This window comes from Dendrobates tinctorius, unplaced genomic scaffold, assembly GCF_039654945.1.
Source record: "Dendrobates tinctorius isolate UK_male_01 unplaced genomic scaffold, ASM3965494v1 ptg000104l, whole genome shotgun sequence".
NCBI classification, from domain to species: Eukaryota; Metazoa; Chordata; class Amphibia; order Anura; family Dendrobatidae; genus Dendrobates; species Dendrobates tinctorius.
The window spans coordinates 20900671-20926576 of NW_027361772.1; the positions used below are offsets into that span (position 1 = coordinate 20900671).

The 25906-nt window shown below is 49.0% G+C and overlaps 2 protein-coding genes across 8 annotated transcripts in view; one reads left to right on the forward strand and one right to left on the reverse strand.

The window, feature by feature from the left end:
- POLR3D (RNA polymerase III subunit D) overlaps positions 1–10595 on the reverse strand; it is a 34241-nt gene extending 23646 nt beyond the window's left edge. Inside the window, exon 1 of one of the 7 annotated variants that reach the window (XM_073588935.1) lies at positions 10441–10595. Coding sequence is in view for 3 of the 7 variants with exons in the window: in XM_073588932.1 (XP_073445033.1) it covers positions 5453–5511 (59 nt within the window). In the remaining 4 variants the exon portion in view is untranslated. Of the gene's footprint in view, positions 1–5452; positions 5527–8600; positions 8853–10130; positions 10396–10440 lie in introns of those variants that run through there. The other 6 variants (XM_073588934.1, XM_073588931.1, XM_073588933.1 and 3 more) reach the window with 6 other exon arrangements.
- Positions 10596–10758: 163 nt separating this feature from the next.
- The window catches only part of PHYHIP (phytanoyl-CoA 2-hydroxylase interacting protein), a 66412-nt gene continuing 51264 nt past the window's right edge, over positions 10759–25906 (forward strand). Inside the window, exon 1 of the mRNA XM_073588938.1 lies at positions 10759–10787. Coding sequence (XP_073445039.1) covers positions 10774–10787 — 14 coding nt within the window. The 5' untranslated portion in view covers positions 10759–10773. The remainder of the gene's footprint in view (positions 10788–25906) is intronic.

Here is a 25906-nt window from a genome sequence, read left to right on the forward strand (position 1 = left end):
GGATGCGTCTGCCAAGAGCTGTATCCGCAGAGGCCTGAGAATGAATTTGGTTATGTTTTATAAAAGTATGCAAACTGAACCAAGTCGCAGCCTTGCAGACCTGTTCTGCCGAGACCTTGTGCCGAATGGCCCAAGAGGCGCCCACTGACCTGGTAGAGTGCGCCTTAAACCCCGCTGGGACAGGCGCGTTCCTGACACGGTAGGATTCCTGAATCGCTGAACGAATCCACCAGGCTAGTGTTTCTTTTGAAGCAGCTAGACCCTTCCTATGCCCCTCTGGAAGTATGAACAGGGCATCTGACTTGCGGAAGGGAGCCGTCCGCGAGATGTACCGTCTCAGTGCCCTAAACACATCCAGGGTGTGGAGGGCCTTCTCAATGCGATAGACTGGCGCCAGACAAAAGGAAGGCAAAAACAATTTCCTCATTGAGATGGAAAGAGGAGACGACCTTGGGCAGGAAGGACGGCGACGTCCTGAGAACTACCTTGTCCTGATGAAAATTCAGGAACAGAGAACGGCAGGACAGGGCTGCCAATTCCGAAACTCATCTGATTGACGTAATTGCCAGTAGAAGACCACCTTCCAAGAGAGGACAGTCAGTGACAGGTCCTGCAGCAGTTCGAAAGGAGCCTCCTGTAAGGCCCCGAGAACCTGGTTAAGGTCGCATGATTCCAATGGCCTTCTATAAGGAGGCGCCACATGGGAAACTCCCTGAATGAACGTCCTGACCTAAAGTTTGGTGGCAATTTTGCGTTGGAAAAGCACTGACAAGGCCGAATTTGGCCCTTGAGGGAGCTAAGCGCGAACCCGGATTTTAATCCGGATTGAAGGAACTCCAATATGGCCGGAATGGAAACCACAGGAGGGGATCGACCATGATCCTTGTACCATGAAAAGGTTTTCCAGGTGCGGTGATACGCCTGGACAGAGGCTTCCTAGCACTAATCATGGTGGAAATCACATCATGAGAGAACCCAGCCTGTGCTAAAATCCAGGATTCAACGGCCACGCCGTCAAAGACAGGGCCCCGGAGTTCTGGTGGTAAATCGGGCCCTGTGAGCAGATCCATGCGATATGGAAGTCGCCAGGGGACGTCGGCGACTAGTTGTATTAGTTCTGCATACCATGCTCGGCCCGGCCAATCTGGCGCGACAAGGATCACTGGTACTCCCTCCGCTCTGATCTTCTTGATGACCCTCGGAAGCAAGGAAAGAGGGGGAAAGATGTATGGGAGTCGGAACCGGTGCCATGCAGAACTAGGGCTTACGCTCCAATGGCGCATGGATCGCGCAATGAACCGAGACACCTTGTTTAGTCTTGAGGCCATGAGATCCAAATCCAGAGTCCCCCAACAATGACAAAATCTGTTGCAAGTCTTCCGGATGAAGAGACCATTCTCCTGCGGCAATGCCTTGGCGACTGAGAAAATCTGCCTCCCAATTTTCTACGCCCAGGATGTGAATTGCTGAGATGGGCGAATGGTTGGTCTCGGCCCAATGGAGAATATGACTCACTTCGTGCATGGCCATACTGCTCCGGGTACCTCCCTGGCGGTTGATATACGCTACAGCTGTGGCGTTGTCGGATTGGATCCTGATGGGGTGACCTGCGAGGAAATGGTGGAAACTCCGTAGAGCTAATCTGATCGCTCGTATCTCCAAAATGTTGATGAAGAGACGTGACTCTCGGGTCTACCATGACCCTGTGCCGTGTGGTGACGAAAGACCGCACCCCAGCCGAGAATACTTGCGTCGGTGGTTACTACCAACCATTTTACTCAGAGAAAAGACCTCCCTTGATTCAGGGAGGACCTCAGTATCCACCACTTGAGGGCTTGCCTGACCCGCAGGGACAGAAGGATCCGACGGTCCAGGGATAACGAGTTCTTGTCCCAAGCTAACAGCAACGCATGTTGTAAGGGACGAAGATGGAACTGTGCAAATGGAACTGCTTCCATCGCAGCCACCATCTTTCCGAGAACTGTCATGCTGAAACAAATGGAGTGAGAAGCTGGTCGGGAAAGAGTCCGCGCTGCCTGTTGTAAGGCTCGGGTCTTTTCTGGAAGGAGAATGACCAACCTGCGGGAAGTGTCCAAGATCATTCCTAAAAAGGAAATCTGCTGAGCTGGTTTCGGGAAAGACTTTTCGAAGTTTATTTACTGTTATATCCACAGATTACTCTGTTGTGTGTTCATTTTCCCCTTCGTCACTGAGGTCTGGTGAACTCCCTATTCTGTTAAAGGAAGGTAATGAGCCTGATTATCAGGCACCTGAGCCTAATGAGGATGACTGGCTGAGTGGAGTCACGGACTGGATATAAGGCTGCCGACGCCCTTCTGCCCTGCGGGTGATTTCTCTGTGGACTTCTAGGACACCAGTCTGATTCCTGCTCCTCTAAAGCTAAGTTTTTTGCTTTGCCTGTTAGCATTTGTTTTTGTTTTCCTTGCTTTTCTGGATTCTGCCATTCCCTGCTGGGGTGAGCTGAATCTCCTTTTGCCTGTTGCTCTGTTTTCATAATATTCCTGAGTACTGACATAGCTTTTTTGAAGCCTAGCGTCTTCAGGGCCTTTTTCACTGTCAGTCTGTTGGCTCTTATTTTCATAGGGTTTTTCACGGATTGCAGACAGCAGCCTTCCTGTCCTTTTCTATCTAGTTAGCTTGGGCCCTGTCTTTGCTCAGTCTTTCTGCCTGTGTTAGTGTTTTCATCTTGCTTCACCGTCATATGTTGGGGGCTGCCTATTGCTTTGGGGTCTGCTCTGGGGCAGTTTAGATTTCCCCTTTCTTTCGGCCCATTTAATTCTCCAGCTGTGATCGAGGGGTCTAGGGCATCGTAGGAACCCCCCACGGCTACTGCTAGTTGTGTTGATAGGTTCAGGGGTCTGCAATCCGATAGCTGCCAACTTCTTTGGTTTTCTGGACTTAGCTAGCATTTCTGTTTTTGCCTCCTACGGTGACTCAATCATAACATTCCTCGTAGGCTGGAAGGGACGGACCCTTGATGAGCAGGTCGTCCAGATACGGTAATACCACTACTCCCCAAGAGTGGAGAATGGCCATGACAGCCGCCATGACTTGGTAAAGACCCTGGGGGCGGTGGCGATTCCAAAGGGCAAGGCAACAAACTGGAAGTGTTCCTCGTGAATTGCAAAACGCAGGAACTGCTGGTGGGACGGGCAGCGTCCTTGATGTCGATGGATGCTAGGAACTCTCCTTTTTCCATGGAAGCGACAACTGATCGGAGAGATTCCATTCGGAATCGCCGTACCCTGACAAACTGATTTAACAGTTTGAGATCCAGAATGGGTCGCATCGTCCCGTCCTTCTTTGGAACCACAAAAAGGTTTGAATAAAATCCTCTGAACCTTTCGTGATGAGGGACTGGAATGATGACTCCGTCCCTTAGCAGAGCCTGAACAGCCCGAAGGAAGGCTCTTGTCTCTTTCTTGGGGGGAGAAGGAGGGAAAAAACGAGTTGAAGGGGGAGGAAAACTCTATCTTGTATCCAGAGGACACCAGCTACCTGACCCACTTGTCGTGGACGACCGCGAGCCAGGTGTGGCTGAAGGAAAGTAGGCGACCGCCTGCTTTGTCGGTGTCTGCCGGATACCACAACAAGTCATTGGGTAGATCTAGGAGATCTGGCTCCCCCAGATCCAGAAGCCCTAGGCCAGGGTTTCCAAGAGCGGTTAGGTCTGTATGAGACCTGGGAGCCTCCGTGTCCGCGCGGTGACCAACCTGATCCGGAAGAGAAGGTAGAGGAGGACCAACCGGAATTGTTGCGAAGAGATCGAAACTGCGTCGGCTGTTGGTTGCGAAACAGCCTTTTGTTGAGGAAGGAATTTACTTTTTCCCCCGGTAGCATCAGAAATGAGCTGGTCCAATTTCTCTCCAAAAAGACGACCAGTTTGAAAAGGGGAGAGAAGTCAACGATCTTTTAGATGTGGCATCCGCCCGCCAGTCACTGAGCCATAGGGCTCTAATGGAGATCGCATTAGCAGCAGTTTGAGCAGCGCAATTGGCGGCATCAAAAGAGGCATCCTCTACAAAGTCCGCTGCGTGAATTATCTGCCTGGCGACAGTGGTTGCCTCCGGAAGATTGGTGCCCTGGAAAGTAATCAAGACTTCTGCCCAAGCGGCCATTGCCTTAGTGACACAAATTGCCGCAAAAGATGGAAAAAAGCGCTGCTCCTGAAGCTTCAAAAACTGAACGGGCAAGGTAGTCAATTTGACAATCGGAGAGGTTTCTGATTGAGGAACCCTCAGAAATGGATAGGAGCGTCTTAGAAGCAAGACGCGATACAGGAGGGTCTGTAACCAATCCTTCATTAGGTCTGGATCTAAATGGTATTTAGCCTGAGTAGACTTTTGCCCTGTGAACCGCTTATGTGGACGATCCCTGTGTTTCTGGACAATTTCCTTAAAGTTCGGATGGCTGGTAAATAACCTGCGCACACGCTTGGTTTTCTTAAGCGAGATAGGATGTGCTGGAGCGGGAATATTTTCCTCATCCAACTTCAGAATCCTGTTGACTGATTCTATAAGAGAATCAAGCGACTCTTGATCAGTTGGGGGATTCTGAGGGGCTGACGTGTCAGATTCGAATTCAGAGACATGCTCGCCGTGAACCTCAGGAGAGTGAGAGCGAAAGACAGGAGTCGCAGATGCTGAGGCGCGACCGAGACTAGGGGACGCGTCATGGGTCCGCTTTCTAGAGACCTGACCATCCCTTGAAAGAGTACGGCCCCTGCTGGTGGACGGTTCCCGGCCGACGCCAGAGCCTTCCTGACCTGACTCCACCGACCGTGACAGGGACGCAGTCCACTCAGGGGTACTAAATGCAGGAGGCCCATCAGCAGCGAGGGGAGTTTGAGCGCAGGCCGGGTCGCAGTCCGTGCATAACGGATTAGTCTGTGCACTGGGTAAGGCAGACTTGCAAGTTGTACACACGGTAAAAAAACGCAGTGTGCTTCTTAGCAGCCCATTTAGCCTCCTTAGATTGAGACATAGCGCTCCTGAAAGGGTTAACGGCAGAGTGTCTGCAGCTGCAGGGAATGTGCCGGGAAGGGGTTAAGCTTCAATCTGAGGGCAGATGCAGCTTACCCACGGTCCTGTGCTGTGTCCCCCCGGGAGGAAAAACGGTGGCCCTGTGGTGTCACCCGGTATACGGCAGCATGCACGCCTCATTAGCTCATACCCAGAGCAGGCCGAGGTGAAAGACATGGCCCCCCAAGATTAGGATTGCCCGTCTCGTAAGTAATGAGAGGCGCCAAGAGGAGGGGGCGGCGAGGTTAGCGTAGGTGGCGCTATTTAAATTGCGGCCTAGTAGGCCAGAAAAGCCAGGGACTAAATTTTCGGCCTACCGGAGCGCCGACAGCGGGGGGGGGAGGGGGGGGATGTACCGTCGTTGACGCTAAGTCAGCGCTTCTCCCGGGGGCCAGGACCCGACCCCATACCTCCACTCTAGTGCTCGGCAGGCCGCGCTGTCTGGGGCCTTCCATGCAGGTCTTCTCATCCTCCTGGCTGATGAAGCAGAGCTGGAGGAGTTCTTAAAGGGGTACGCTCAAACGATCCTCCCTATGGCAGGGGGATGGAGAGCTATGGGGCCGATTCAGGGCATTTGTAAGCGCTGTTCCAGTCTTCTCCATTTAACTACATGCGCTTGCCCTCGTATCCATGGATTACTGGGACCGTAAGGATCATCGCCAGAGGAATCAGCCCCGTACGTTGCAGGAAAGTGTACGGGGAGGTAAACTCCGCTTGCTTGCCTGTTGTTGGTTCGGGGGAGAGCGGGCCGTAGAAAGGAACTGTCGCCCCCTTCACTCCGTTAATTCAAAAAATAAAAATTTACAGAAAATTCAAAAATAAAAACAGTGGGGTCTGAAACCAGACCCAAGTGCCTCCTATAGACACTAAGCAAGCAAATTTCCGCCTGCAAGAGGCTGTATACTGCAGGGGAGGAGCTAACTTTTTTTTCTGGTTTACTTAGTGTCCTCCTAGTGGCAGCAGCATAACACCCACTGTCTGTGTCCTCCAATGAGGCGTAAGAGAAATAACGTTTATATATACACTGATGTGAAAAAGTGTTTGCCCCTTCCTCATTTCCTGTTCTTTTGCATGTATGTCACACTTAAATGTGTCAGATCACCAAACAAATGTAAATATATGACAAAGATAACAAGTAATCACAAAAATGCAGTTTATAAATGAAGGTCTTTATTAAGGGAAAAAGAAATCCAAACCTACAGGATCCTGTGTGAAAAAGTGTTTGTTCCCTAAACCTAATAACTAGTTGGGCCACCACTACAGCAACAACTGCAATCAAGCGTTTGCGATAACTGACATTGAGTCTTTTGCAACGCTGTGGAGGAATTTTGGCCCACTCATCTGTGCAGAATTGTTGTAATTCAGCCACATTGGAGGGTTTCCGAGCATGAACCGCCTTTTTAAGGTCATGCCACAGCATCTCAATCTGATAAGGTCAGGACTTTGCCTTGGCCACTCCAAAGTCTGAATTTAGTTTTTCTTAAGGCATCCAGAGGTGGACTTTCTGGAGTGGTTTGGATCATTGTCCTGCTGCATAACCCAAGTGCGCGCTTCAGCTTGAGATCACGAGCAGATGGCAGGACATTCTCCTTCAAGATTTTTTGTTAGACAGAAGCAATTTAACCCCTTAATGTCCAATGACGTGCACAGTCCGTCATCAGACACCTCCCCTGCTTTGATGAGGGCTCCGGCGCTGAGCCCGCATCAAAGCCAGGACATGTCAGCTGTTTTGAACAGCTGACATGTGCCCGCAATAGGCGCGAGCGGAATCGCCGTCCGCCTGCGCCTATTAACTAGTTAAATCCCGCTGACAGCGGGCATTTAAATAGCATTTCCGGCCGCCGGGCCGGAAATCACCTCATCGCCGACCCCTGTCACGTGATCGGGGGTTGGCGTCATGTTGCCTGGACAACCAGAGGTCTCTATGAGACCTCTATGGTTGTTCCAGGCATATGGCTGTCAGCGCCACCCAGTGGTCAGCGCTGAAAGCACAGCAGTAAATCTGCTACATATGGGCGATCTGCTCATCGCCAATATGTAGCAGAGCCGATCGGGTTGCACATGCTTCTAGCCTCCTATGGAGGCTATTGAAGCATGGCAAAAGTAAAAAAATATATATGTTTAAAAATTAAAAAAAAAATAAATAAAAAACCTAAGTTCAAATCACCCCCCTTTCGCCCCAATCAGAATAAAACAGTAAAATAAAAATCCCACATACACATATTAGGTATCGCCGCGTTCAGAATCGCCCGATCTTTCAATAAAAAAAAGCATTAACCTGATCGCTAAACGGCGTAGCGAGAAAAAAAATTCAAAACGCCAGAATTACGTTTTTTTGGTCACCAAGACATTGCATTAAAATACAATAATGGGCGATCAAAAGAACGTATCTGCACAAAAGTGGTATCATTAAAAACGTCAGCCTGGCTCGGAAAAAATAAGCCCTCACCCGACCCCAGATCATGAAAACTGGAGACGCTACGGGTCTCGGAAAATTACGCATTTTTTTTTTTTTTTTTTTGCAAACTTTGGAATTTTTTTTTCACCACTTAGATAAAAGAGGACAGAGACATGTTTGGTGTCTATGAACTCGTAATGACCTGGAGAATCATAATGGCAGGTCAGATTTAGCATCTAGTGAACCTACCAAAAAAGCCAAGCAAAAAACAAGTGTGGGATTGCACTTTTTTTGTAATTTCACCGCACTTGGAATTTTTTTCCCCATTTTTGAGTACACGACATGGTAAAACCAACAGTGTTATTTAAAAGTACAACTTGTCCCGCAAAAAATAAGCTCTCACATGGCCATATAGACGGAAAAATAAAAAAAGTTATGGCTCTGGATAGAAGGGGAGGGAAAAATGAAAATGCAAAACCAAAAATACCCCTAGTCGTTAAGGTGTTAAGGTTCCATTTACCACAGCAAGTCTTCCAGGTTGTGAAGCAGCAAAACAGCCCCAGACCATCATACTACCACCACCATATTTTACTGTTGGTATGATGCTCCTTTTCTGAAATGCTGTGTTACTATTACACCAGATGTATTGGGAAACGCGCCTTCCAAAAAGTTCAACTTTTGTCTCGTCAGTCCACAGAGCACTCTCCCAAAAGTCTAAGGATGTGTGCACATGTTGCGGATTCTGCTGCGGATTTTTCAGCACAGATTTGTCAAAATCCGCAGGTCCAATGACCTGTGGTTTATCTGCGGATTAGCATGCGGTTTTCCCCTGCGGTTTGACACCCTCATGGAGCAGGTGCCAAACCGCTGCGGAATCTGCACAAAGAATTGACATCCTGCGGATTTAAATCAGCGCGGAAAAATCCGCAACATGTGCACTGCGTTTTCCATTTTCCATTGACTAAAATGGTACTGTACAACGCAGCAGAAACTGCTGCGGATCCGCCGCAGAATCCTCAACGTGTGCACACACCCTTAGGGATCATCAAGATGTTTTCTGGCAAAACTGAGATGAGCCTTTATGTTGTTATTGCCTTGGAGCTCTGCCATGCAGGCCATTTTTGCCCAGTCTTTTTTATGCTGGAGTCATAAACACTGACCTTAACTGAAGCCCGCAGTTCTTTGAATGTTGTGTGGTCTTTTTTGACCTCTTGGATGAGTCGTCGCTGTGGTCTTGGGGTAATTTTGGTCGTCTGGCCACTCCTGGGAAGGTTCACCACTGTTCCATGTTCTTGCCATTTGTGGATAATGGCTCTCACTGTGGTTCGCTGTAGTGCCAAAGCTTTAGAAATGGATTTATAACCCTTTCCAGACGGACAGAACTCAGTTACTTTGTTTCTCATTTGTTCCAGAAATTCTTTGGATTGCGGCATGATGTTTAGCTTTTGAGGATCTTTTGGTCTACTTTACTTTGTCAGGCAGGTCCTATTTAAGTGATTTCTTGATTGAGAACAGGTGTGGTAGTAATCACGCCTGGGTGTGGTTAGGAAATTTGAACTCCGCTTCCCAAAGCTGTGATAAACCACAGTTAATTTACGTATTATGGGAGGCAGAGAAGCAATCTCTTTTTCACACAGGGCCCTGTAGGTTTAGATTTCTTTTTCCCTTAATAATGACCTTCATTTATAAACTGCATTTTGTGATTACTTGTCTTATCTTTGTCTAATATTTACATTTGTTTGGTGATCGAATTTTGGGTATGTGTACACGTTGCGGATTCCTCTGTGGATCCGCAGTGGATTTGGCCGCAGCAATTTTCCATGTGGTGTACAGTACCATGTAAACCTATGGAAAACAAAGACCGCTGTGCACATGCTGCGGAAAACTCAGCTGTTTATTATCTGCAGCATGTCAATTCTTTGTGCGGATTCCGCAGCGTTTTTACACCTCTTCCATTATAGGAATCCGCAGGTGTAAAAACGCAGGTGAAATCCGCACAAAATCTGCAGAACATCCGCAGGTATGCATGGAAAAGAACCGCACAGGAATCCGCAACGTGTGTACACACCCTGCGAGTCCGCAGCAGGATCTGTACAGTACCATTTTACTTTATGTAAAATGGAAACCGCTGTGCACATGCTGCAGAATTTTCCGCGGTTTCAAATCCGCAGAAAGAATTGACATGTCACTTTTCTGCGGATTCCGCTGCGGTTTACCATCTCCTCCTTTGTAGAGGTGATAAAACGCAGCCTAATCCGCAGGTAAAACCGCAGGTCTTTGGCCTGAAATTTACCTGCGGATTTTACAAAATCCGCAGCACCTAAAAACTACATGTGCACAGAACCTTAGTGTGACAAACATGCAAACAAATAGGAAATCAGGAAGGGAGAAAACACTTTTTCACACCAGTGTTGACTTAAAAGGGATGTCCAGAATTAGAAAAACAAGGCTGCTTTCTTACAGTAGCAGCCGCTCACCGACCCTGCAGCATCTACTGCCGCGGAGCTCGCTACTTCACGCTCTGGTATATATTTTGCAGCAGGTGCGTGAAATCCAGGAAGCGAATACCCCTTTAACAATCTTAAAGGGGTTGTCTGGTGTCACTCACTTGCACCTTGGGAGGCGACTCAGGCGAGCGGCAATGAATGACAGAGTAGATAGGCACAATACCTGCCGACGGTGCCCCATACCTGGCTGATATGTGCGGATGTCGTCAGTGCCGCTCACCTGGGGCAGAAGGGAATGATGACAGTCTGGAGTTCAATATGCCCCATCCTTAGCTAATATCAGAAGCTGGGCATGCTGGGACTTGTAGTTTGGTGAACACTGCACCAATAGATCTAGCACAGCACTCTGACTAGTAGGACACTACTACTCCCAGCATGCAATGACAGCACTGGGGATAGTTGCAGCCAAAAGTCGCCCAGCACCTCCGCAAGCAGCATTTCCTCACACAACTATGGATACATACAGCCCCAGTACACAGGAAACACCGCTCACCTGAAGCCGCTCACCGCATGCTCCCTGTACCCAGCAGGCGAGTGGTGACGTCACTTCCGCTCCGCGCTGGGCCTGCCGGGAAGTGTAGTCCTGAGACTGCGAAAACGCGTGTGATTTGCCAGCCCCTCATTGTGATCGCGGAAGGCAGGCACCACCATGCGAACCAGTAGCCTCAAGGCTTCTCCCCCGTGTCCCGTGTACAGGGGCGTCAGATGGTTTATATTTACGTGGCTCCGCTGCAAATAATGTCAGAGAGCGCATGAGATGGCGTCTGAGATCAGAGGATGATGACTGTGAGCTGTCAGGACTATTTATCCATTGGAAAGACAAGAAATGCCCTCATTCTGGTAACCCCTTCCTATCCAGGCGACTTTATGGGGCTGTTTTGCACTTTTTTTCCTTCCCTTTTCCCGGGAGCCATAACTTTTTTGTGTTCCCGTCCACAGTGGGGGCTTCATGCAGACCCCAATAGCCATGGCACGCTGTTGGCTCCCTCCGACGGACTGAACGGATGCTCCACCATGTTAGAGCTACTTAAATACCGCTGTTAGAGAAAATGATAAGTAGTTAACCCTCCGTCAGGCGCAATATAGATTCTCCTCAGTTCATGCGCAATGTGCCTGACAAGCACAGGTCAGAAAACCACCTATAGTAGCTACATATTTCAATTTCAGGACTATAGAAGTAGTCAGTGACCTTCATAGGAATGTATTAAAAGAGATTACACCAAATCAGATGCAAAAAAACACATTTATTAACCATAAACTTATTAAAACTAAAAGTACCACTTTTCGGTAGTACCGCCAAATAGGCTCCAGTTATCTTTACTTAACTATTGCTTAAATATAAAATTATGGAAAAAACTTAAAGGATATTGCACTTAGATGTTACTTAATTATTTTCTACTCATCTTCAGTGGTTTCAATTGCAGCAGAAGCAGCACAGGTACACTTAGAAAAGCAAGGCTGGCAGACGAAAGTTGCATGGGAAAGGCAGATTGATTCTTTACATATTTTGCAGTCATATTTAGAAAGCCTTCTGAAACCAGATACAAATGAGCAGGTAGTACAACTGCGTCTTTTAGAAGGTGGTAGAGTCGGTGTTTGTTCTGGAACGTCCTTGGGACGTCCTTTCTATTTTTATCTTTGCCCAAATAATAAGCTAGATCTGTGTCTGTTTCCTCTGTATCAGTGTCATCACCATCCTGCTCTGTTCCAGAATCAGTGTTACATTCTGCTACCTCATCTTCAGATGAAATGTCACTAGATTCCTCTAAATCCTCAGTTACTGCTGGTTCTTCCTCATCATCTTCTAACAAAAAAATCTTCATTTCTTCTAAATGAAGGGGTTTAGATGAATCATACTGTTTTCTGGCCATTGCAGCAGAAAATCTGAAGCAAGAGAGAAAGAGTATGTGTTAGGGCGCAATGTGCCTTAGAAGCCACCCTCCTTTTGTCTAAGAAAACAGTACTTATGTACACTAACTTAGCATTAATCCTTCATAAAACAAGCTAAATACACAATCGTGATGAATAAAAAAGAAAATACTAACCTTTCAATTTGTGTTGAAATCAGGCGCAATGTGCCTGAGAAGCCAAAGTGTTGATATCTGCTCACTAGAAGGTCTGCTGAGTCACTGTGATATCAGGTTTCACAGAGCCTGTAGAGTCAGGAGATAACTAGGAGGGGTGGGGTTTTCTGATAAGTGGGCAAGGAGAGAGAAGTGAAACTAATTACTGTGTGCCTGTCAGATCTATTGCGCCTGACGGAGGGTTAAACAGCAGCAATCGGCTCCTGTCCCTGCTGTGAGTGGCGGGTGCTGGCTGTGTGACACAGATGGCACCTGATGTATGACTGCTTCGGTATATATAATGTCTGGCTCCATTGCAAACCCACCCCACCCTTAATGTTTGACATCCGGTCCCATCACTCCCCCCGGTGTATGACATCTGGCCCCCATCGCTACTCCCGGTGTATAGCTGTCGGCCCCATGACCCCCATCTTCCCCCCTAGTGCATAGCATCCAACCCATTGACCTCCGGTGTACGACATCCGTCCCCATCGCCCTCCTTCCCCCGGTGTATGACTTCCGGCTCCATCTCCCCTCCAGTGTATAACATCTGGTCACATACCCCCCTCACCCAGTGTATACCATCACCCCCGGTGTATAACATCTGGCCCCATCCCCCAGTGTATACTATCCGGCCCGATTCCCCCCCTAGTGTATAACATCCGGCCCCATTCCCCCCCAGTGTATAAAATAAGACCCTCCCTCTTCCTCCCTGTGTATATCATCTGGTCCCTCCCACCCGCAGTTTATATCATCCGACCCCATCGCCCCCCACTGTATGACATCCAGCCCCATCACCCCCCACTAGTGTATAACATCCGACCCATTGACCTCCGGTATATAACATCCAGCCCCATCGCTCCCCCCGTGTATAGCATCCGGTCCCTCCCCCCACAGTGTATACAATCCAGCCGCTGGCCTCTTGTTGGATGTTATCCATGTTATCTGCCTTTACTAACGTGTGACAGAACAGCCGGTGGTGCAGAACTCACTGATACCAGCATCATTTTGTAATAGGAGCCACCGGAGTAAGTCCATTCCTGACATTTCTTCGTACGTCTTCCCCCATCACCTGTCAGTGATGTTACTGAGAAGTGGAGGGAACCGCAGCAACTCAGCCACGAAATGGAGACCACAGAAAGTTACAGAGTGGGGGTCCGAGTGCCGAGGAGCAGAGGGCAGAAAAGTCACCAACACTCTGCTGACTCCATAACTGCAGAGTCCAGATCTCCTCTGGTATTAACATCAGCACAAACACTGCACCCCCGCCGAGAGCTTCATGGCCAAGCAGCTGCATGCAGCCGTACATCACCAAGCACAATGATGAGCATCAGATGGAGTGGTGTAAAGCCGCCACCACAGGACTCAGGAGGAAACCTGTCCTGTACAGTAACGGATCACACTTCTCTATCTGGTAACTGATGGATGCCAGCTGTACAGTTTGGTGTGATAGGGAGAGGGTTAAATTAACCCTTCACGGTTGAGCCAGTGATGTCCAAATTATTCCACAGAGTGTTGCTAGCAGCTCAAATGACCAAATGGAGACGTGTCTCTGTATGGGACGATCCAAAGAGATCGGTAACCCGTTTATTATAATCACTTCTTTTATAACATTTTGCTTAAGTATGCAAAGTTCTCAACTACCAATAACATCATTTCACTTTATAAGCCAATAATATTGCAAGGAAACCGGAAACTGCATATATGTCCGTATCCAAATAGCATAGAAAGTAGTATAATGACATATTCTTCAGAGTTCTACACCCCCGGTTCCCTTATCTTGCACCTGATGGGAACAGTCTAGTTTCATGACAGCCTGAACTTTTTCATCCTAATTACAAAAATTTACAGCAACAAAAATGGAGAAACGAAACCTTCAGAGAATGGAGAAGTGAAACTTCAGCTCTGATTTTAGTTTTAACCCTTCACAGGTGGAGGAGGGATAGCGCTATGGGGGGGAGGGTGTTTTTCAGGGGTCAACTAAAACCGCTTAATTCCAGGGAAGAGAAATCTCAGTACTTCAGCACAAAACATTTTGGACAATTGTAGCTTCTGTCTTTGTGGGAACAGTTTGGGGAAGACCCTTTCCTGCTCCCTGTGACTCTGCCCAGTGCATAAGGTCCATACAGACATGGTTGGGGGAGTTTGGTAGAAGAACATGATGGCCGCACATCCAACACCTTTAGGATTAACTAGAACAGAGACTGTGAGCCCGGCCTCTCCCCCAACATCAGGGCCTGACCTCATAAATGATCTTCTGGATGAAGGGACAAAAATTATCACAGACGCCTTCAAATTCTTCCCAGAATGGGTGGAAGCTGTAATAGCTGCAAAGTGATCGACTCCATATTAATGTCTATAGATTTATAGTTTTATGTCATAAAAGCTCCTTTCGGAGTAATGTGGAGGGGGCACATACTTTTCCACGCATAGGCCCTAATTCACCGAGATTATTCGCATCAATCTTCATGAAGGGGTGTGTCGGAGTCAGACACTCCTGCACCTTGCCACACACACTACTCCAGTCAAGGATTGAAGTAAGATCTCTGACTTAAGGAACGCCACAGCTCGTCATGAATTATAGCTGCAGCGTCTCGCCCCAGTTCTGCCCATTTTGGCGAAACGGTTGTGGAAATGCGGGAAGTTGCAACATTTTTGCGCAATTTTGCATTGTGCATAAATGTTGCAACTTTTCAAAGTGATTTACTCCAGAATTCTGGCATAATTGCTATGATGAATCGGGGCCAAGGTATACAGTACAGACCAAAAGTTTGGACACACCTCATTCATAGAGTTTTCTTTATTTTCATGACTATGAAAATTGTAGATTCACTCTGAAGGCATCAAAACTATGAATTAACATATGTGGAATTATATGGTTAACAAAAAAGTGTGACTCAACTGAAAATACTGTATGTCTTATATTCTAGGTTGTTAGGTGTCGGATTCCTGCAGCTACACAGCAGGAGTCCAGAGCCTCACATGCTGCTCTGCAGCAAGTCATTCCTGAGGCTAAGTTCCTCTGCTGCTCCACTGAGCATGCTCACGAGACGATCTCCCATTGGAGGTCGGGAGTCACGTGCTCAGGTCCTTCTCCAGATCTGATTGGTCCATCTCAGAGATCTGGAAGGTCCCGGCAGCGCACGGCTATAAAAGGCTCGCATGGCCGCTTGTATAGACTCTTCTTGCTAGATGTGTGAATGGTGATGGATGTATGATTCTGGTGACTGACTTATTAAGATTCCCCTCCCTCTGATATTACACATGTGGATAGGGAATTCTAGAAAGAGTCAGCGCCAGTCAGTGGCAAGCCATAGGCCACAGTGCACACCGCACCTCTACACTAGCGTCCGGTGGTGTCACGTCTCATACGGCACTATCGCATAGCGGCTGAGTCTGCCGCCACGCTGCAGTCAGCAGCACTTACCGGCGTCCACAGTAGCAACGCCGCACACACGGTAGGTCTAGACGGACACCGACCCCAGTCTTGGGCCTGTAACCTGATATCGTGCGTGCAATTTCGCTGAGACCTGTGAGTCTAACAGGCTCAGTGTTTATGTTACATGCCGCTGTGAGTTAGCAGAGTCCGCTCTGCGCACATCGGGTGACGTTGAACTCATGCGCATTATACCACCATATAGCGCGTATGCCATTGTCTAGCAGCGGTTTTAACACCTACTGCACGGTGGACCCCGAGCTGCGAACGCACTTTATAATTTATTTAGTGCGTTCCGCTGTTACTAACATTATACTAGCGCCAGGGTCTGGCTAGTAATGGCGGACCAGCAGCAGCAGCTATTGCAGTACATTCACCAGCTGGAGGGCAGGTTGGCAACTCTCGAAAGTTCCGCCTCAGCTGCGAAGGTTACTGAGGCTGCTGCAAAGGCTGTCTCGCGTGTGTCCACGCCTGCGCAGATAAATTTTCTGGTAACAGCACCAGATGTAGGGGTTTCGTGAGCCAGTGTACTATCCAGCTCGAGTTACTGGCCACGCGATTCCCTACAGAACGGGCTAAGGTGGGGTTTATCGTCTCCCTCCTGTCGGGCAGGGCGTTGGAGTGGGCTACGCCACTATGGGAGCGTGATGACCCTGTGATACTGAGCGCGGCTCAGTTTCTAAAATCTCTAAAGCAGGTCTTTTTGGGGCCCCGGATCACTCACGATACCTCTCTCCAGTTACTTGTGTTAACGCAGGGATCCCTGTCGGTCAGTCAGTACGCCGTCCGTTTCCGGTCACTGGCTTCCGAGCTCGAGTGGCCTGATAAAGCACTCATCCTTGTGTTCTGGAGAGGGTTGGCTGAGCATGTCAAAGATGCTTTATTTACCAGGGAGGTCCCCACAAGCCTTTGAAGAGTTGATAGCGATCTCCACCCGAATTGACTTCCGTTTTACGGAGCGCAGGCTGGAGCATGCTCAATCCAGACAGAAGCTTAGGTCGGCTCCCGACTTCTGTGAATTTCTGGAACCTCCTGATCTGGAAGTTTTACCTCCTGAGCCCATGGACGTGTCTCGTACCGGTCCGAAACCGCGTCCGGCACAGGGCTTCACTTGCTGCTACCTGTGTCGACAGTCGGGCCACCTGGCTAACAGGTGTCCGCAGCGGTCGAAAAAACGTTCACCTCCAGTGGCAGTTGGTGGAGATCTACCTAATATGAAAACTTTCTCCTCCAAACCGGTATTCCGAGGGACGTTAGATAGCGGTGCTTCCACCTGGGAGGTAGAGGTCACAGTGGACTCTGGGGCAGAAGGAAACTTTATGTCTTCAGCCTTCGCCCAAAAACATGCCATTCCACTGGTGCCACTTCCTCACCCCGTGACCATTAGAGTGGTCAACGGATCTACCTTACCGTCTCAGGTTACCCACCAGACAGCACCCCTGGAGTTCTCAATCTCCCCGTCTCATCGCGAGACGTTGTCCCTACTCATGCCTAAGGGCATCGACCAGGTGCTTCTCGGACTCCCCTGGCTTCGTTGCCATTCCCCTCATATAGAGTGGTCCTCGGGGAGTATACTGGGCTGAAGCAAAGACAGTGTGGGAAGGTGCATGGGGGGCAGTGTCCAAGTAGCCTCTGCGGAGATGCCCACGGATTATTCCGCGCCCCTCACTGGGAATCTGAAGTCCATGGTTCCAGTCGTCCCTGAGCCAGTGCCGCCGAGCAAGACCTTTGTCCCGCCTCACCTGCGGTCCAAGGTTTTCACGCGTCCAGGGTGTGTGGTCACTTTGGTTACAAGCGGACCACAAAACTCCTGGCTAGCGCTTATTGGTGGCCGCACAGGGCTCTTGACACTAAAAAATATATTCAGGCATGCGCCTCTTGTGCTCGGAGTAGCTCCTCTAAACAGAGGCCGGCTGGGTTACTTTTTCCCTTGCCGGTGGCAGACTCACTCAAATCTCTAAAATGAGAATGAAGACGCCCGCCGACACGCTTCGGCGCCCCGCTCCAACTTCGGCTCCTGGCGACTTAGCCATCCCTGACGTCTTCCACGTGTCCCTTCTCAAACCGATTCACATGTCCCGGTTTTTCAAGTCATCTGCTGGGACATCAGGCTGGTCTTCGGATGAGCCTGAGGCCTACGCCTCTGTGGGACACAAGGTGGTATATGGCAAAAAACTTTGCTTGGTGGGTTGGAAGGCTCAGGAGGGAGGGGGGGTAATGTTAGGCATCGGATTCCAGCAGCTACACAACAGGAATCCAGAGCCTCACATGCTGCTCTGCAGCAAGTCACTCCTGAGGCTAAGTTCCTCTGCCGCTCCACTGAGCATGCTCACGAGACGATCTCCCATTGGAGGTCGGCAGTCACGTGCTCAGGTCCTTCTTCAGATCTGATTGGTCCATCTCAGAGATCTGGAAGGTCCCGGCAGCGCACGGCTATAAAAGGCCCGCATGGCCATGCACTAGTATAGTCTCTTCCTGCTAGATGTGTGAATGGTGATGGATGTATGATTCTGGTGACTGACTTATTAAGATTTCCCTCCCTCTGATATTACGCATGTGGATAGGGAACTATAGAAAGAGTCAGCACCAGTCAGTGGCAAGCAGGGCCGCCATCAGGGCATGACAGCCCTTACAAGTGTATGGGGCCCCGGTGATTGGGGGGCCCGCCCGGCGCCGGAGCACACTGGCAGCCCCAGCTGTGCGCACAGGACCTGTGATGAGGTCACAGGAGGGGAGGAGTCAGGGGTCACATGATCGGGGCCTGGACGTATACAGGACACTGCTGTGCTGCTGGCTGTCCTGTACTGCTGGATCAGGTAAAGTTTCTGTGCGGGAACGCCGGTGATTAGGGGGGCCCGGCGCCCGAGCACACTGGCAGCCCGGTCCGCGCTCGGCCCCTGGCCCCCCTACATTTTGTTCAGGCTTCTCTAGCTCCGTCTGCTGTGTGCGCATAGGACCTGTGATGAGGTCACAGGAGGGGAGGAGTCAGGGGTCACATGATCAGGGGCCTCAGTGTGTGCAGGACTCTGCTGTGCTGGTTGTCATGGTGCTGGATGAGGTAAAGTTTCTATGTGGGGTCAGGAGGAGTTTACAGGGTGGATGTAGTAGAGCCGTGTGTGTACTTTGTGTACGGAGCAGAGCCTCATGTGTACTTTGTGTATGGAGCGGAGCCGCGTGTGTACGAGGTGTACGGAGCGGAGCCGCGCGTGTACGAGGTGTACGGAGAGGAGCCGCGCGTGTACGAGGTGTACGGAGCGGAGCCGCGCGTGTACGAGGTGTACGGAGCGGAGCCGCGCGTGTACGAGGTGTACGGAGCGGAGCCGCGCGTGTACGAGGTGTACGGAGCGGAGCCGCGCGTGTACGAGGTGTACGGAGCGGAGCCGCGCGTGTACGAGGTGTACGGAGAGGAGCAGTGCGTGTGTACGAGGTGTACGGAGCGGAGCCGCTCGTGTACGAGGTGTACGGAGAGGAGCAGTGCGTGTGTACGAGGTGTACGGAGAGGAGCCTTGCGTGTACGAGGTGTACGGAGAGGAGCAGTGCGTGTGTACGAGGTGTACGGAGCGGAGCCGTGCGTGTACGAGGTGTACGGAGCGGAGCCGTGCGTGTACGAGGTGTACGGAGAGGAGCAGTGCGTGTGTACGAGGTGTACGGAGCGGAGCCGCTCGTGTACGAAGTGTACGGAGCGTAGCCGCGCGTGTACGAGGTGTACGGAGAGGAGCAGTGCGTGTGTACGAGGTGTACGGAGAGGAGCCTTGCGTGTACGAGGTGTACGGAGAGGAGCAGTGCGTGTGTACGAGGTGTACGGAGAGGAGCCGTGCGTGTACGAGGTGTACGGAGAGGAGCCGTGCGTGTACGAGGTGTACGGAGAGGAGCCGTGCGTGTACGAGGTGTACGTTGAGGAGCCGTGCGTGTACGAGGTGTACGGAGAGGAGCCGCGTGTACGAGGTGTACGGAGAGGAGCCGCGTGTACGAGGAGTGCGGAGAGGAGCCGTGCGTGTACGAGGTGTACGGAGAGGAGCCGTGCGTGTACGAGGAGTGCGGAGAGGAGCCGTGCGTGTACGAGGTGTACGGAGAGGAGCCGTGCGTGTACGAGGAGTGCGGAGAGGAGCCGTGCGTGTACGAGGAGTGCGGAGAGGAGCCGTGCGTGTACGAGGAGTGCGGAGAGGAGCCGTGCGTGTACGAGGTGTACGGAGAGGAGCCGTGCGTGTACGAGGTGTACGGAGAGGAGCCGCGTGTACGAGGAGTGCGGAGAGGAGCCGCGTGTACGAGGTGTACGGAGAGGAGCCGCGTGTACGAGGTGTACGGAGAGGAGCCTTGTGTGTATGAGGTGTACGGAGAGGAGCCTTGTGTGTATGAGGTGTACGGAGAGGAGCCTTGTGTGTACGAGGTGTACAGAGCCGCTCGTGTATTTTGGCATTGAGGGGCCCCATTAAAAAGTTATTAAGTAACGTGGGTGGTGGGCGCTTATGGCCGTGTAAAGGGGATAAGGGAAACCACGCTTCAGATAGGACTTCTGCAGCAGCTGCGATATGACTGCGGCTCTCATGCTGGGAGTGCACGGCTCTGTGAGGCAGCGGCCCCATCCAGCTCAATAAACCTGTTTCCCTCTGAGGGGCTGCAGTGCCATTGTGGGACGGGGAGCCTTAGGGTAAATCCCCGTGTTGTACCCCACAGGGGCATACTCCCACCCACCTGCCCTATATTCTGTGCTGCAGAGCCGGCTCTTGCCCACTTACCCCACTGTTACAGATTGCCCTATGTGCATGAGATGTCATCTTCTAGGGGGTCTTTCACTTGTCCCCAGATGACTCCCAATGCAGTAAACAAAGCCCCCCAGTCCTCTCCCTCCCCTGCTCTAGCTGCAGGGCTCAGACATAGGGGAGGGGGTAATATTATCTAGTCTTTTCTTTCCTCAAGGATTTTTTGGGGTCACCTTTTGACAACTCTTATGAAGTCACCTGCTCTATTCTCAATGTGCAAGGCAGTGGAGAAGTCTGCTTTGGTTTGACCTCTTGTTCCTCCCCCCCATAAAAGCTTCACACTTCTCATATGTTGGTGTTTTTGCAGTGTAAAATTGACTGGGGGCTTTATAGCTCCACTGGTTCTCAGTCCGTTCTGTCTGTGCCATTTTTAGGGTCAGGGCTCTTTTGTGGGGTTTTGACAGAACAGATTTGTGATGGTAATGTAACATAAAGCGCAGTCCTGGAACCATTAGATACTTATACTGTAGATACGCATTGATATTTCTCCAGGAAATGTGTGAGTAAATACAAACGAGTGGTAGATTCCCACTCAAATGCGCATTTTAAAATCCACAGTGTGTCACTTGTATGTGACAAGATCCACACGTGTGACATGATTTTGTTGAGGAAAGTCCACATTGAATGTGCTGCTTGTGCGCATACTCTTAGAGCTGACCCTCACTACAGGTCGAGTGCTGAACATTGGGGATTTTCTAGTTTCTGATTAGAGCACAAAGAAATCCCCTATGTCAATGTCATGCAGGTAAATTCATATGATTGGCAGTTCACTATCAGATCTGTAGCAGTGGGGGGCACATATTAGTCAGGGACATGGCAGCCCCTCCATTCTCAGCTTGTCATCTTTGACCGCTGGGACCTCGGATACAAGTGTCAGCGCTGATCATTGGCGATTTGCTAGCACAGTCCGTGTCTACAGAAGCATGTCTGGTCTGAAGTGCTGATGTCTGCGATCTCTCATGTTTTGGGGTGCACATACACCTTACATAGATGGCAGCCAAAAGCCCTTTTCTGGGGTCCTAAAGCGATGTTTGAATGGAGCATGAGGGATTTTGTGTGACCATCGCCCATAGGCTGTGCCAGCGCGCCACATGGTGGGACCGGGCTGAGAGCAGAAAATGGTGACCGTGGACGGCAGCGGGACTGCGAGGCGCAGATGGCAGGCACTGGGAGACCAGCCACGAGGCGGTGTCAGTGAGCGAGCAGGGTGATTAGACTGTCTGTCTGTCTCTGACTCTCTCCGACGTCTCTGTGGCTCTGTCTCCGGTGGCATGGCGGCGGTGCCCAAAGAGCCATGACGGGGGGAACAGAATCTGGGGGTCTCATGGGGTACAATTACATTGACTTAATATGTGACCAACCTAATATAAGGTGTGAAAAATGAGGATGATTGACCTCATGGAGATCAACATCCAACACTGCGGAGACACCATCACGTGTTTCTCAACGCAGTGATTCTAGAGCACTGCCCCCATCCCTTATGGGAAATATGCAAAACATGCAAAACAGAAGCCGCGGAGACACCATCACATGTTTCTCAACGCAAGCAATGACTAGCCAGGTCTTTCACCGGGAAGGAACAACCACGGGAAGGGCAGTCTCCAATGAAGGAAACCACCTATGCCAAAACATGGTATCCATCCACAGACAGCTGTTTCGGGGTATTTGCCCCTCATCAGTGTGGAGTAGGAAACCTAATATAAGGGACTGCTTGCTGGAGTAGGTTAGAGTTAGACGGGCACTGACGGTATCATCTGGTCATTGTCTAAAGATGGATGCACAGTAATGGTTAAAAAAGTTACCAAGTGTTTAATAGGTTAGAGTAGAGTAGGGCCCTGTCAATAGAGTCTACCTTGTCATGGTAGCAGGCTTAAAAAATCTTTTGGGCAAAACTAAAGCTGATGGCTATGTATGTGATATGGTGTTAATGTGAGATTGGTGAGGGCGTGATGTAGAAGTGAAGTTTTTCCAAGAAAGGGCGGAGGGATTTTGGAAGGTTCACGGTGGTGGAGGAGGAGCTAGGGTGGAGGCGGAACTGGGGGTGGAGCCTGGGCGGAGTCTCAAGGGGGGCCCCATAAATTTTGCCAGTATGAGGCCCCAAAATTCCTAGTGGCAGCCCTGGTGGCAAGCCATAGGCCACAGTGCACACCACACCTCTACACTAGCGTCCGATGTTGTCACGTCTCATACGGCACTATCGCTTAGCGTCTGAGTCTGCCACTGCACTGCAGTCAGCAGCACTTACCGGCGTCCGCGGTATCGACGCCGCACACACGGTAGGTCTAGACGGTCACCGACCCCAGTCTTGGGCCCGTGTCCTGTGACCTGATATCGTGCATGCAATTTCGCTGAGACCTGTGAGTCTAACAGGCTCAGTGCTTATGTTTATGTTACAGCGCCTCTGTGAGTTAACAGAGTCCGCTCTGCGCACATCGGGTGACTTTGAACCTGTGCGCATTATACCACCATATAGCGCGTCTGCCATTGTCTAGCAGTGGTTTTAACACCTACTGCACGGTGGACCCCAAGCGGCAAGCGCACCTTATTATTTATTTAGTGCGTTCCGCCGTTCCTAACATAGGTTCTTCAAAGTAGCCACCTTTTGCTTTGATTACTGCTTTGCACAATCTTGGCATTCTCTTGATGAGCTTCAAGAGGTAGTCACCGGAAATGGTCTTCCAACAGTCTTGAAGGAGTTCCCAGAGATGCTTAGCACTTGTTGGCCCTTTTGCCTTTACTCTGCGGTCCAGCTCACCCCAAACCATCTCGATTGGGTTCAGGTCTGGTGACTGTGGAGGCCTGGTCATCTGGCGTAGCACCCCATCACTCTCCTTCTTGGTCAAATAGCCCTTACACAGCCTGGAGGTGTGTTTGGAGTCATTGTCCTGTTGAAAAATAAATGATGGTCCAACTAAACGCAAACCGGATGGAATAGCATGCCGCTGCAAGATGCTGTGGTAGCCATGCTGGTTCAGAATGCCTTCAATTTTGAATAAATCCCCAACAGCAAAGCACCCCCATACCATCACACCTCCTCCTCCATGCTTCACCGTGGGAACCAGGCATGTAGAATCCATCCGTTTACCTTTTCTGCATCGCACAAAGACACGATGGTTGGAACCAAAGATCTCCAATTTGGACTCATCAGACCAAAGCACAGATTTCCACTGGTCTAATGTCCATTCCTTGTGTTCTTTAGCCCAAACAAGTCTCTTCTGATTGTTGCCTGTCCTTAGCAGTGGTTTCCTAGCAGCTATTTTACCATGAAGGCCTGCTGCACTAAGTCTCCTCTTAACAGTTGTAGTAGAGATGTGTCTGCTGCTAGAACTCTGTGTGGCATTGACCTGGTCTCTAATCTGAGCTGCTGCTGTTAACCTGTGATTTCTGAGGCTGGTGACTCGGATGAACTTATCCTCCACAGCAGAGGTGTCTCTTGGTCTTCCTTTCCTGGGGCGGTCCTCATGTGAGCCACTTTCTTTGTAGCGCTTGATGGTTTTTGCCACTGCACTCGGGGACACTTTCAAAGTTTTCCCAACTTTTCGGACTGACCTTAATTTCTTAAAGTAATGATGGCCACTTGTTTTTCTTTACTTAGCTGCTTTTTTTCTTGCCATAATACAAATTCTAACAGTCTATTCAGTAGGACTATCAGCTGTGTATCCACCAGACTTCTGCACAACACAACTGATGGTCCCAACTGTAGCAGAGTGTATCTTTTGAGAATCCACTGATACACAGGAGAACTTCACTGAGCAAGTTATCTTGAGTAAACAGCATTTACTTCTTCTGGGTAAACATGAGATAAGAATTCTGAAGCACACAGGTTGTGCTGCTGGTGTGATACAGTCAAAAGCGAAAGTAAAAAGTAACATCAACAATAGAACTTCCCTCCCCACAATACAGCAAACATATAACTTCACACTATCGCCATCTGCTGTCAGGCTAGTGTAAAGTCCTCCTTTACATAAACAATAAGTCCATTTCTGTTGCATAAGCCAACACCCTTTCTCAACAGTTAGGACTTATTCAGTCAAACCCATCTTTTTTTATTAGTCTCAGGTGTTTATCAGCATTCAACACCTTCGTGAAGATGTCTGCTGTCATTTCTTCAGTAGGATAATCCTTCAAGAAATTATACTTCACATTTCCCAAGTCTTTGATTTCGAAATGTCGCTTCAGGATTTTTAGAATGTTTTCTTTAACCCTTTCTTGTTCAGAACAAATCAGAATGTCGTCTACATATGAGTACATAAATCCATCTATTCATCAGCCTTTTTGTGTACAAGCATGGATCAGCTTTGCTTCTTTGACATTTTTAATTTGTAAGCACTTCTGTGATTTTGTCATTCCACGCTTTAGCTGCTTGCTTTAAACCATATATGCTTTTCTGTAATTTACAAACTTTGGGTTTTTTTCATCTTTGAATCCTGGAGGTTGTTCCATGTAAATGTCTTCCGTTAAATCTCCATTCAAAAATGCTGTCTTTACATCCAGATGTATCAGTTCCATCTGTTTCATTGCTGCAACTGTAAGTAAAATTCTTATTGTAGTATGTTTGACAACTGGAGCAAATGTCTCATATCATAGTCTTCTCCATATTTTTTAGAATACCCTTTAGCTACGAGTCTTGCTCGGTATCTTTCAGGTGTGCCATCTGTTTGGTATTTTACTTTAAAAATCCATTTACATCCTATGGTTTTTCTTCCTTCTGGTAAATCTGTCAGTGTCCATGTATTTGAGTCATGCATGGATTTCATTTCTGTTGCTTCTATCCATTTATTAGCTTCTTTAGGGAGTTTAGATATGTCTTCCCAAGAGGGAGGTTCATAAATTTTACTTGTGCTTGTCTTGTATGAGAGACGTTTTGGTGGTTTACCTTTGTTCTCTCTCATTGAACGTCTTGTTTCTGTGTCTGTTTGTATTTGTATTTCTTCATTTTCAGTATTCTGTTCTTCATCAATTTCAACTACTTTCTCATCAAATACTTCATCAGCTATGTCACTGCTGTTTTTCTCATTTTTTGTGTCAATTGAAATCATAGTGTCTTCATTTAGCTCCTCAATGAATGTCACACTGTTACCGTGACTCTGTTTTGGGATCTAGGATTCTGTATCCCTTGCAATTTTCACTATATCCAACAAATATTCCCTCCATGGATCTGTTTTGAAGTTTAGAAGCTTTTTCTGTTGAATGAATATAAGAACTTTACATCCAAATACTTTTAAATGATTGACACTTGGTTTCATACCTTGCCACAGTTCATATGGAGTTTTCTGGAAAAAAGTCTGTTCTGTAGATATGTAGCTGTCATTGCTGCCTCACCCCAATATTTCTCTGGTAGTTTGGAATCTGTCAGCATACATCTCATCATTTCTGTCAGAGTTCTGTTTTTCCTTTCTGCTACTCCATTTTGTTTAGGTGTGTATGGAACAGTTTTCTGGTGTTCTATACCATTTTGTCTTAAGTAGTTTTCTATTTTGTGACCTGTAAATTCACCTCCATTATCCCATCTGATGACAATTGGCTTCCTTTGAAATTTGTTACTCGACCTTGTTACATAGTCTACAAGTTTATCAAAAACTTCACTTTTGTTCTTAATTATGTGACTGTGTATCTTGAGTAGTCATCTATGAAAGTCACCATGTATCTATTTCCTCCTGATGTAGTCACTTTCATGGGTCCACATACGTTAGTATGCAC